General features: G+C 35.4%; 1 protein-coding gene across 4 annotated transcripts in view; it reads right to left on the bottom strand.

Annotated features, from left to right (window-relative positions):
- prmt3 (protein arginine methyltransferase 3) overlaps positions 1 to 13,539 on the bottom strand; it is a 118,346-nt gene that overhangs the window by 47,447 nt on the left and 57,360 nt on the right. For all 4 annotated transcript variants that reach the window (XM_009302968.5, XM_073906554.1, XM_073906553.1 and 1 more), the window contains 1 exon segment: positions 2,587 to 2,774. In XM_009302968.5, the coding sequence (XP_009301243.1) occupies positions 2,587 to 2,774 (188 nt within the window).

Raw genomic sequence — 13,539 nt, 5'->3', positions numbered from 1 at the left:
GATTGGCTGATAGCCTTGCTATATTCTGCCAGTAACAAAACTCGTCCAGCCTTTACAGTTTAACAAATATTGCAGCTGTTGGACAACATAAAGTACTTTTGAGGCCTTCTGGTATGGAGAATGTAGTTTTTTAGATTGCAACTATGCAGTTTATTTGTAAGGATAGTGCCTATTTTAAATATTTATTTCTGAGAGACAGTGCGTCAACAGCCATTAGCTTGTCTTTGAGCAAAGACGGTTGACGATGTTCATCCACAAGATGGCAATAGAGACCGAATAATAAGCCCTAAAGGAGAAAATACAGCTTAATTTTAAACCACAGCTGATCAAATCGTTATTAAACAGGAAAATGACTTTCAAAGTTGATCTCTCTCTGTATGTTGTAGTGCTGTATTTATACTATTGTAATATTGTGATCTCCCAAATGCAACAAAGAAATAATGCACTGAAAAAAATGATTAGTTACTTAGAGTAAATCAATTGTCTTAAAATCAATAAGTTGACTTTACAAAAAATAATGTAAGTAAACCCATTGTAAGTCAAACACAAAATGACATACAGTAAAATAAATGTGCTCTTCCAGACTCCAGTGCGTCTTATAAATTCAATACAGGCTATAATTGTAGATTTTATAGACTTAATAAAGCACCAAATATGTGATATTTTGATAATTACAGAAATTATTTGAAAACAGACGTGTGATTTGTTGACCTAAATAAAGGAGGTACCATTAGCATAGTTATAAAAATTATATCAACTTAACAGTTCCGAGTAACAATAGGTTTACTTACATTATTTTTGTAAAGTCAACTTGTTGCTTTTAGGGCAATTGGTTTACTTGCTTTAGGTAACTAATCACTTTTTACAGTGTGGGAAATCTCTGTAAACTGATGGCATTTCATGCAATTCAGCCTTATAAAATTTAAATGTGAGGAAAATCAGCTGTTGTGTCATCACTTTAGACATTACGCTTGAGAATCATTCAAATACTAACTTAAAAGTAATGTTGGTGAATGAGCAAAGGTTTCTGCTGTTCTGACATCAGCTACAGATATGAAAGAATGACGGAAGTAGTTCTTCTTATATAGGATTTTGAGACTCTCCGTCTCTGTGTTTGATTTTCTTTTTTTATATACACGATTATGTCATCAAACTGTTGTATAAATGCAATATCGCACTTGTAGCACTGCAAAGTGGCTGTATATAGTCCCACCAGTGCCGATATACAGCCACATCACACTACTTATGTGATACTGCTCATGTATAGTATAGTATAGTATAGTATAGTATAGTATAGTATAGTATAGTATAGTAGGATAAACTTTAAATTTCCCAGAGAGGAAATTTGTCTTAGGCAGATCTATTATCACATACAAATTACAATTTTGAATTCAAAACAATTTTATATTTACAAATCTAAAATGAAGTAACAAATTATTTCTTTATAACTGGAAAAGAATATTTGACCTTATCGATTTATAACATATTGATGCCCTATTTTTCTAGGCTTTATTGGTGACAATGGTCAGGAATATTGGACGATTACTGCCTTTTTAGCTAATAAGTAGAACACAAAATAGCCAGACAGTAATTTGTGAATTGTGGAGCGGGCTAAATCTATTTTAAAAAGTCAGTATTTTTTAGTAAGTGTACTTTTTTGGCTTTTATTCTTGTCATAATAAAATATATATATTTGTAGAGCAACTCATGTTCTCTTGTCATTGATATTTAACTTTAATAGGTAGAACTGTCTGAGATATGAACAAAAGCAAGTGATGCATCAAACTTTGATTTAAATAAATCTTGAAAGATTATAAAAATGCTTAATCATTAAAATAAATTATAAAAAAAATTAGTTAAAAAATCTTGAAAGATATTAATGATATGACGCAGTTCCGGAAACTTTCTACACCTCTGTGGACTTCTTTTGACCACCCCCTATCGTTTTAAAGAATAACCCAAAGGTGAACGCGTCAAGTATAAAAGCCTTGTTCATTTCGTGAGGTGGGTGCCCAGTCAGCGGAGGTCTGCGACATGGCACCAGGCGAAAGTATAAATCAGCCTTTACACAATCCTCTATGGAATCTAAAGCCATGTAGAAATAAAGATGACCTGACTTGAGAATTACGCATGACAGTTTTGCATTTAAACATATTTTAAAATATAATAAAGTAGTTAGTCTTCTATGTCAAACAATAATCCTAAGCTAGTTTGGTGCACAAAAAAAATATTTTGTTGCGTCGTACTAAATCAAAATTTTGGATACATGTGATTGTCAACATTTTCTAAAACGCTGACTCCTTTGACTTCAAACAAGAGTAGCTCTGTTATTTCTGTGAAACTAAAACAAAAATAACAAATATCTACTAATTTCTAACAAACTTTTAACTGTTACCAATTTTGTCAACATGAGTCACATTCTTCCATTTACATCCCTTTATTCGTCACTATTTTTCCACCATTGAATCTTAATAGACAACATGCAACATTTACCCGTTTGAAGACATCTAGATTTAACAAATCCCTTTCTCATAAATCTCTTCAAACATTTCTAGAAAGTCCCCTAACAGGATCTTTCCTACTAACCTTGATCACTGCAGACTCTGAAATGACCGTCTCAGGCTTCAAGACCTCCACCACTGCCTCTGGTATCACAGCCTTCTTCATGCACGTCATTTTGAAGCCGTACACATCTTCCCAGAATGCAATGCGGTCATTGTGTTTCTGAGTGTCGCCCACCGCCGCCAGGCTGATGCTGCATCGGTCAGGAAAGACTAAAAAGAAGAAAGATGATACAAGAATGCTAGTAAAAGACATAAACTTCAGGGCTTACAAATGATATATGTACAAAGTCAAACGCAGCCCTCATGAGTCAATACTTCACATGACAAGAACATTATTCATTTAGCAGCCACTTTCTCATCTGCAGTAACTCCAGGTACATATTTTACCCAGATTGAGCTCCTGAATCGTACCTTCTGGGGTTTAAACCCACAACCTTTGGCTTACCGGTTCAGAACTTCAACCACTAAGCCATGTCACAAGATTTATGAGCCGTTTTGCAGATCTCTCATGCTAAAAAGTTAGTGATCTAGACATATCTGGGCCATACAGCTCCAAGGGATGTTGGTTCAAGTCCATTAAACTCGAAATGATTCCAATTAAATGGCCTACATTTGTAAACTTTGACTGCATATTAACATGTTGGCATTAAATATACCAGCATTGAATATTTGAACCAACTCACTGGCACGAATCAAAGAAAACCACAATTATGACAAGGCATTAAGTGGATTAATACACCAGCAACAGTCTTCAAGAACAAACTATACATGGGGTGTTGACGTGACGTTGCATTTTCACTGTCACATATGATAAAAATCAAGATAATTTATATTGTCATCATGTAAAATGCAGTAAATGGTTAAACATTTTTTTGTTAAACATTTTTTTTTTGTTTCCGATGAACCTTATTATAGACCATTTCAAGGTGGTCATGTCATTGGCCAATGAACATTTCCTGCTTGTTATGAAACTATTTCATAACTGTACCAAGAGGCAATTCAATCAAAACTTAATGTTAAAACTGCTATCATAACATTATTTATCAACATGTGGCTCTTTTAGGATACTCAGAAGGTAAAGGAATAAAAAATGTAAAACAGGAAATATGTTGTGACCATTGTTTTTGTTTACATTACATCCCTCAAAAAGGTCTATAAAAACAGTTTTTTTTTTTTTTTTTTTTTTTAAGCCAAATCTCACAACTCAAAAATCTAAAAAAAAAATTATCACACATTTAACTTTTTTGGAACTATAAAATGCATAAGTTTTGTCCTCCGCTTTGGAGTGACACCTGATTTATGTCAAACAAGTCTTGAAGAAATAAATATTATTCAATTTCAAATAAAATAAATAGCACAACATGAAGAAAAGTTTCCAACAATGAAGACAAATCACTCTTGCAAGAGGTTGCCAGATTGACAACAACAACAAAAGTAGAGGTGTCAAAATTGATTGTTTCTTCGGTGAACCGCGATGCAGATACGGACATTTCAATATCAGTTCAGTAATGGATCCTAACCGGTTATTATTTACTTACATCTTTTATCTAATTTTGCAGTACAAAACTAAGGAAGGCAAGCGCGAGTAATTAAAACGCAGATACTCGGCACATTTCACTGCATGTGTTTGCTGGACAGTCATTCACCGACACTGAAGTTAATGCAGAAGCCCTGCTTCACTGTAAGGAAGAAAACAAAAGTAAACTGGAATCAGCAGTGATCACCGTTGCTGTTTATCAATGTCACTTATCGGTAAACAGTGCCAGTGCGTTAGAACCAATCACAGCTCTTTCAGTTGAGCATGTGACCAGCCATAGCTCAAAAAGCAGGATACTATTTAAGTTTTTTTATTTGCATTAAATGCTCATGTTGTTCTGTGCATGTACTTGAGTTTTGTTTGATGCATTCAAAAAGAGTGTTTTCTTTAAGCAGGTAAAATTAAAAGGTACAGTTCATATATCTGACTGCTCGTAATAAAGGACAAAATTGTATTACAAATACACAGAAAATATGTATTTAAAAATTATACATTTTAATACAACAATTCTTGTGGTGGGAAGTAAAATATATAATTGTGTATAGAAAGCATCGTCAATATAAACTCATCGTCAATGAGTTATAATAAAATTCACCCCCCTCACAGTTCACCCCCCCCCTCCTCCTCACAGTTGTCATGAAGGGTAATATAAGTAAAAATGCATTAAATCGTTCTTTGTACCAGGCGATAAACACCTTTTTTCTACTGTAAAGTTGCCCATTTTAACAGTGGGGTCAATAGAAATTTGCTCTATATGGAGCCAGGACTAGCAGAATTTCCATGAATTGCAGTTTCAGTTACTTCCATATTACCTTCACGAGGGGGAGCGGGAGGTTGCTGATTGGGTAAAACTTAACAAAAATGTATAAAAATATTTTTTAAGAATTAATAAAGTTATGACTCCTTATATTTTCTCAAGCATCAGACTTGGAGTCTACACAAACATAGATTAGTTTTTCAAAGAAAAACAAAGCATTTTTACTGCCCCTTTGTCAACTACCCACATGCATTTGATATACAGATGACTGTGGTCGATACAAAAACTCTGGTTTTATATAATTGATAACTAAACCTTAGCAGACTGCTGGTCATTGTGAGGGCGTATTAGACCTCATCCTTTACACAAATGTGCAATAATGAGCACATCTATCATCAAATGGTAAAAGGCAGCCTTGACCGTCTCATTCAGTAATGTTTCAGTCGTTTCCAGCACTTGCAAATGTCCCTGTGTGATGATGTTAATGGTCACCATGCACATGCTTCTGGCAAAAAAATCTAAATTCAGCTGATAGTCATAATCGTAAAAAATGTGCATTTATCAGTTTTTAATGTCTGTTACATTTGCCCATCAGACACAAACTAAAAACTGCAGTGTTTATTTTATATACTTCAAGAAACCAGATGTTGCTAATATCTACGCTGCCATCAAGAGTGCAAATCATTATTTTATTTTTATCTTTTATAAGAGGATACAAGGCAGTTACATTGGCAAATATTTTCAATTAAAACAAGCTAGAATGGTCTATTCCAGCATGTCTGCCTTAAGGCTGGAATACACTGCGCCTTTTTAAAAAATCTGAACAGATTTTAAAACACTAAGCATCACTTGATGACTTTGTAAATGGCAACAGAAAAAAAGACTGAGGATGATACTCCGAAAGAGGTTCACACTACACCAAACTTTCAAGTAGTCAGCTTTTCAAAATTCTGTGAAAAAGGTGGAGGCAATTAAACAATTGAAATGGATCAAAAAAGATTTTCCAAATTGTCCTGAGACAAGAATTGTTGTTGATGAAATATTTCCATATTCAGAGTATTTTATTCCCATTTTTTCCTTGAGTTTCGATCTTGCAATTCAGATTTTTCAGCCTACATTTTCTAATTCAGATCTTGGTTTTAAAAATTTAAAAGAACACATTTTGAGCAAATAAGCTAATTTTACAAGTAATCTAGAAGTTAAATAGATGAGTTTTACCATTTTTTTATCCATTCAGCTGATCTCTGGATGGGGTGGGAGCACTTTTAGCATAGCTTAGCATAACTCGGCATAGACCATTAGCATCTGGCTAACAAAAAAGGGGAAATAAGAGTTTTGATAATTTTCCTATTTAAAGCTAGACTCTTCTAGAACTGTACTTTGTATCAGCGTTTTTATATAATTACAGAAAAGTCAAGCTTTAAATAGGAAAACTCTTTTTAGAAATTTTTAAGCAAAATGCTAATGGTCGATTCTGATTAAATGATCTATGCTAAGCTAAGCTAAAAGTAATCCCTGCTGATCTGGAGATCGCCTGAATGTTTTCATTCCAGTCAAAATAAAACAAGTAAGACTTTCTCCAGAAGAAAAAAATATTAATATAAATACAATGAAAATTCCTTGCTCTGTTAAACATCATTTAGGAAATATTTGAGAAAGAAAACAATAATAACAGTAGGGCTAATCATTTTGACTTCAATTGTATATCATGCATGCATACAGTATGTCAATAATTTAAATGGATGAAAAAAGATGATCCAGTCCAACACAATCCGAACATAGCAGAACAGCTCTCTAATCATGACAAGAAACCCTCCAAAATGTTTCTTGTAATTAAGCAAGACCTACAAAATCCATAGACTGCCAATCGAGAGCAGACAGTACCATACAGCCATCCCAAGAGAAGCTCCAAGACACAAAGCCATGATGGACTACATCTCTCCAACTTGGTCTGACCTTTAATCAAGGGTTAAGGGTGCACATTCACTCTTGCGCCACAATAAAGTGTGCGCCATCAAAACCTCGTCTTCCAGATGACAGGATCGTGACTGGCGAGTTATAACCTCCAGCCTGTACATCGAAAGCCTTCCCTGTGTGACCCTGTGAGTGTCACTTGGGGTGAAAAACCACACACACATACACACACACCTGGAGTGGATTTGTCACCTCATTTTCTCTGATTAGCACAGCTATGAGTGATTGTCTTGGGAGACGCAGGTGAGCTCTGATTGGGTGCTACACGGGACCGTCCCGCACCTGAACAGAGAAGCCAGAGAGAAAGTGAGGGAGGGAAGTGGGGGCGAAGGGAAGGCAGTGTCCCAAGATTCATAGCTTTGACATCTGCGTCCTTCTCGACTCGGTGCTCATGGCCCGTTTGTCAAGCACCCCCCTTCTAGTTCCTCTTGAGGGCAGCCGTGAAGAAGAAGAGGGGGGAAAAAAGCACCCAGTGATGAGAGAGCCAAAGCACAGACTGTGTTTTGTGATGAAGAGAAAGGTTAATAATGTGAGGTGTAGACGAAAGATGAAAAGAGAAAGAGAGAGAGAGAGAGGAGGAAGGAGGTTATAGTGGTAAGGGTAAGTAATGTTGATCTGACACAGTGCAGAGCTGCCACATGACGGGTCATTATATCAATCTGCTTCACTCCAGGTGTACATGGCTGCGGGCTTTCAGAGCGAGCTGCAAAATAGAAACATGCTGCAGCTCAGTGGATGATTCTGTGGTAGTCTGTGAAAGGCTTACTTCTAGCATGGTATAAACTATACTTTTAGAGTAAGTATTCTACATTAAGCATTCCCACATTTTTCCATCTTTTCATCCGAGTTTCCATCTTGCGATTCAGATTTTTGCTTTATAAATTTAAAGAAACACTTCACTTTTTTTGGAATTAGACTAACTGGTATCACTTTATTATAACTACACACTATAAATCATTTATTGAGCATTAGCATCTAGTGGATTCATTATTTGTTAAGCATTAACTCTACATTAATAAATGTTAGTAAGCAGTTTATAACGGCAGCTACAAATGCTGTATTATTAACTTATAACCACATGTATAATGTGCTTAATGATTGTACTTTCATAATTTGTGACTGGTTGATTGTTCATTACTAAATTAAGTATTGGTTTTATTACAAACCATTTGTATTTAAGAGTAATTGGAGAGTTTTAAGATCATTCAGAATGAGTTAGTAAATGATTAATAAACTATTCAAATCAACATTTCTGTCTTATTATTCAGACATAAAGTAATGGTCACTATGTATGTTAATGATCTGCTTGTTAAGTGTGACGTCACGCTGAGCGGCTTCCGGGTCCAAGCGCTCTATTCAACTGAATGGGGAGATTTATGAAGTGGTAATAATAAACGTTTACAAAGTGATTTAATACTTTCGAAAGTCACGATCGCATATATGTCCATGCCTAATATCCGATGGCCAGAAAGTGATTCATTGTTTTATAAATTGTTAAAATTTTGGTATTTGTTATGCAGCAAGCCCAGAGATTGTTGTGTACACTCTGACTTTATATAAAATTAACTTTAATGTGTGAATGGCATCTTGGACCCGGAAACAGTATTACATACGTCACAAACACGTCATCACTTAACAAGCGGATCGGCGCCAATAAAATTAAAACAATAGCATATATGTATATAGAGAGAGATAGAGAACAAACAAAATAAATAATCTGTGGTAAAGAGTGACAACAATTACAGTAATGTAATGATAGTAATAATGAAAAGGACAACAGTAATTACGACTGACAACGACTAATAACGACTATACACAGTTAAAGTCAGAATTATTAGCCCCCTTTTGATTTTTTTATTCTTTTTAAAATATTTACCAAATGGTATTTAAAAGAGCAAGGAAATTTTCACAGTATGCCTGATAATATTTTTTCTTCTGGAAAAAAGTCTTATTTGTTTTATTTCGACTAGAATAAATGCAGTTTTGAATTTTTTAAAAACTATTTTTGGGACAAAATTATTAGCCCCTTTAAGCTATTTTTTTTTTCGATAGTGTACAAACCATTGTTATAGAATAACTTGCCTAATTACCCTAACCGGCCTAGTTCACCTTATTAACCTAGTTAAGCCTTTAAATGTCACTTTAAGCTGTATAGAAGTGTCTTGAAAAATATCAAGTAAAATATTATTCACTGTCAGCATGGCAAAGATAAAATAAATCAGTTATTAGAAATAGGTTTTTAAAAATATTATGCTTAGAAATGTGTTGAAACAATCTTCCATCCATTAAACAGAAATTGGGGAAAAAAAATAAACAGAGGTGATATTAATTCAGGGGGGGCTAATAATTATATATATATATATATATATATATATATATATATATATATATATATATATATATATATATATATATATATATATTTTATTATTATTTTTTTTTTATTCCACTATATATATGTACTCAGACTATCCACCTAGTTACCTGTACATGCACGCACACATTGTGTTTTCATGTTTTTGTTGTTGTTTTGTTCTCTTTGTATGTGATCCCATTTTGTGTACGACTTGCATATTCTAATAAAAAAAAATAAAAAATAAATAAATAAATAAATGGTGCTAAATATCAAGAGTAACAATGGAATTTGCTGCGTGAAACTTTTCATTATTTAATAAATGACTTGCGCCTCAAAAAGGTAATCCTGACACGCAGTGAGGGCGTGAGTTGCAGAGAACAGACGCTTTTGATTCTGGAGATCATTAATAATATAATAACACTAACAATGACCAATACAACATTTCAGATGTTTTACAATGTGCTTAACAAGCAGGGTTGTCCATTTACACACATTTCATCATTACATTATCTCTTATAACAAAATCACATGACCTTTTTTTAATGCGCATAAGTGTTTACATCGCAGTTTATGCGCATCTTTTCATATTGAATAAAAAGTTTATCCTACTCAGTTATGCGCACATGTTTTTTATGCGCATTATCAAAATATATGCACATCTTGCCGTTTCCATCAACAGGTTTTTATGCGCATTTCCAAGATGCGCATAAATAAAAGTTAATGGAAATATAGCTATTAAAAGTAATGATGCTAAAAATCCACCTGTGAACCACAGAAATATAGTTACATTTTAAGATCTATTTAAATAGAAAACTACTCTGATAAATTAGGATAAACTATCTGGAGCTCTTTGAAAACTACAGAAATAATGGCTAATGCCACATAAAGAGAGACCGAAGTCATTAACCAGGACCAGAATCATAACTAGAACCGTTAAACCTATTCCAAATCCCATCCCCAGTCCCACAATGCCATTAAGATCAGGAGAGTGTAACATCTCCTGTGTCAGGATGCCTGAAGTTATAATTCATCCAGTCAGCGAGTGCACAGTGCTGCGTACATCCTGAAACACCACAGCATCTGTTCAACCCAATCCTCCACAGTGGACAAGAAAATGACGCAGAGCCATGGCGTGTCTAACATTACAACTTCAGTTTCCCCAACAATGAAAGAAAAACATGTTTGTTAGAAGGTGAGCGTCCAAGGACTGTTTAGTTATTCAGCAGCTGCTTTAATTTATGTTTTATTGACGCAAATCAATATGTAGTAAAAGGCAGAGCAGCGTGCAGGGGCTGAGATAAGAGAAAACACCTGGAAAACAGGAGGTGCATTATGCTGTAAACTACACAAGTGTGAAAGGTGATTCTACAAAATACTGCAGCGTAATGAATGGTTATGGCGGCAGGACTTTCACAAACAAAAAAAGAGGACTAAACTGATTAATTACACTAATCACAGTGTTGTTGCCCTAGATAAAATCAATTGCAATTGAATCAATATTGACATGATAGTATTATGCAGTTGATGCAGACCTGTCGGCTGCACATCCATGATGTAATTCCCCCATTCCACCACATCCCAAAGGTGCTCTACTGGATTGAGATCTGCTGACTGTGGAGACCATTGTCATGTTCAAGAAACCAGTCTGAGATAATTTCATGCTTTATGGCATGGTGCGTTATCCTGCTGGAATTAGCCATCAGAAGATGGGTACACTGGTCGTAATGTGGTAATGTGGTCGTAATGGGATGGACATGGTCAGCAACAATACTCAGGTAGGCTGTGGTGTTGACAAGATGCTCAATTGGTACTAATGGGCCCAAAGTGTACCAAGACAATATCCACCATACCATTACAACACCACCACCAGCCTGAACCGTTGATACAAGGCAGGATGAATCCATGCTTTTATGCTGTTGACACCAAATTCTGACCCTACCATCTGAATATTGCAGCAGAAATCGAAACTCATCAGATCAGGCAACGCTTTTCCAATCTTCTATTGTCAAACTTTGGTGAGCCTGAGTGAATTGTAGCCTCAGTTTTCTGTTCTTTGCTGACAGGAGTGGCAGTGACCAGTGTGGTCTTCTGTTGCTGTAGCCCACTTGCCTCAAGGTTGGACGTGTTGTGCGTTCAGAGATGCTCTTCTGCATACCTCAGTTATAACAAGTGGTTATTTGAGTTACTGTTGCCTTTCTATCAGCTCGAACCAGTCTGGCCATTCTCCTCTGACGTCAACAAGGCATTTGCACCACCAGAACTGCCACTCACTTGATATTTTCTCTTTTTTGGACCATTCTCTGTATAGAGAACCCTAGAGTTGGTTGTGTTCCAAGCAGTTGGACAGGTGTACCTAATAAAGTGTATATATTACCATATATAACATGCCAGCTTTGTTTATGGCACAAACTTTTAATTAAAACTAAATACAGTAAAAAACAAGAACAAACAATTCAATTCAAGTTTAGCTGTACAGTGTTTTTCACAACAACTACTGATTCAAAGCAGCTTTACAAAAAGTGCACATTATTCCATTACAATTGAGGAGGAAAAATGCATTCTGTGTGGACGGCCCCTAAGCCATGTATAAAACTGGAAAATTTTCTTGCAGTTTTGGCACTTCTAACATCCAAAAAAGGCACGTACAGCCCATCACACGGTCCATATGTGTTTGATGGAGGTAGGACTTGAGTAGAGAACATGATTTAACACTTTCTCCACGTCTAGGTTATTGAGAGTTAACAGAGCATTATTTTATTTTTTGGAGGGAATTAAGTTATTGAAATTGGGGATTGCTGGGGACATGTCAAGTCCGTCCATGCTAATTCTACATCCTTGGGGATCACGTCCATATACACTGTAAAGTCTATTGCATTACTTCTCTTTTCTGCAATATGAGTAGCAGTTTTTTTTTTTCATCTGAAATATGCTGTGACTTGCATTCTAACTGGACCTATATAATGCAATTATCAAAGTAAACAGGTGTAAAAACAGGTGCTGAATTAGATAACGCATTTCGCACTTGCTGTGACTTTCAGTTTTGCTTCAAAGAAATTAGTCTTGACACGTTTAATTAATGATGTTTACAGTTTACATTATGTCCTGAATACTGTTAAACACAAATAATTTGTTGTTAAAGTACGTTTATGATGTTTGTAAAACCTTTCCTTTATATAGGGCTACCAGTAGAGTGAGTTTTTTTTTCAGACTTTTTTGAAAAACTTAATAAAAAAAATTATATAATAATAAAATAATAAAAAAAAAAAACTTATGTTACTAGTATCCTAGAGTTAAACAGTTTAATTCTACCTTTTTTAATCTTCAAATCTAATGGGAGCACTTTTAGCTTAGCTTAGCATACATCGTTAATTCACATTCACATTCACATTCACAATCAGATCGTTAGCATCTTGCTAAAAAATAAATAAATAAATAATTCTGGAGTGTTAATCAAGGAACTTTGCTGCTCTACCATGGCTGCAGCCGGCACAATAATACTATGCACCACTGTTACCTAGTTACTTAGGTTGAGAATATTTTCAGATACTATATAATATTATTATTGGCTGCAAAATTCTTTGATAAATAACCCAGAATGTGTACAGTTAGCCATTTTAGCCACTATAGTAACTTTTCATTTTATGTTAGTCTTGGAACACAACGTCAATATAGAAGTTTTGAGTAGAGGTCTGCATTCCTGTGGAAGCTGCGGGACCCAACCAGATTTCTTGCAGTGTGCGAATAAATTTCCGAATAAAACGCTGTTGCGGTTGGTAACTCTCGTGTAATTTAAACGGGAGCGGTCTAACACTCCTGAGAGAGAGAGAGAGAGAGAGAGATAGAGAGAGAGAGAGAGAGAGAGAGAGAGTGTGTCTATGTGTGTGCGCGCATCCACCGTGGTGCTTTGTGTCATTTCTTATAGGCTGTCTGGAGTCTGTAGCATCCAGCTGGGTGCTTTTTGGGAGGCATATTCAATCGCTACACTCAATCGCCCAATATGTACCTGCCATGTGTATAGAAATAATGCTGATATTATATATTGAACAAAATCGGAAGTTGGAAAATATATTGAGTTGATATTTTTGTAAATCTGACTTGAAAGAGCCTCACCAGCCACAAACCTCACTGCACGTCCGTCACTGTTTACGGCGGCACTCATTTCTCAACACAAAGAGGTAAACAAAACAGACATTTAGTCTACAATCCTTATCTTATCTTTCTCTTTCGGTCGTACCCAATTTTAAAGTGAGAACTAAATTTAGCGGGAACAGTCGGGTCGGGTAGAAAACGAGGCGGGTTGGGCAGCAAGTGAACAAAGACTGAACATACAGCGAGAGCGGTCAGACTGGTA

Source organism: Danio rerio, chromosome 7 (genome assembly GCF_049306965.1).
Source record: "Danio rerio strain Tuebingen ecotype United States chromosome 7, GRCz12tu, whole genome shotgun sequence".
Taxonomy (NCBI): Eukaryota; Metazoa; Chordata; class Actinopteri; order Cypriniformes; family Danionidae; genus Danio; species Danio rerio.
This window is presented reverse-complemented; position numbering and strand designations above follow the sequence as displayed.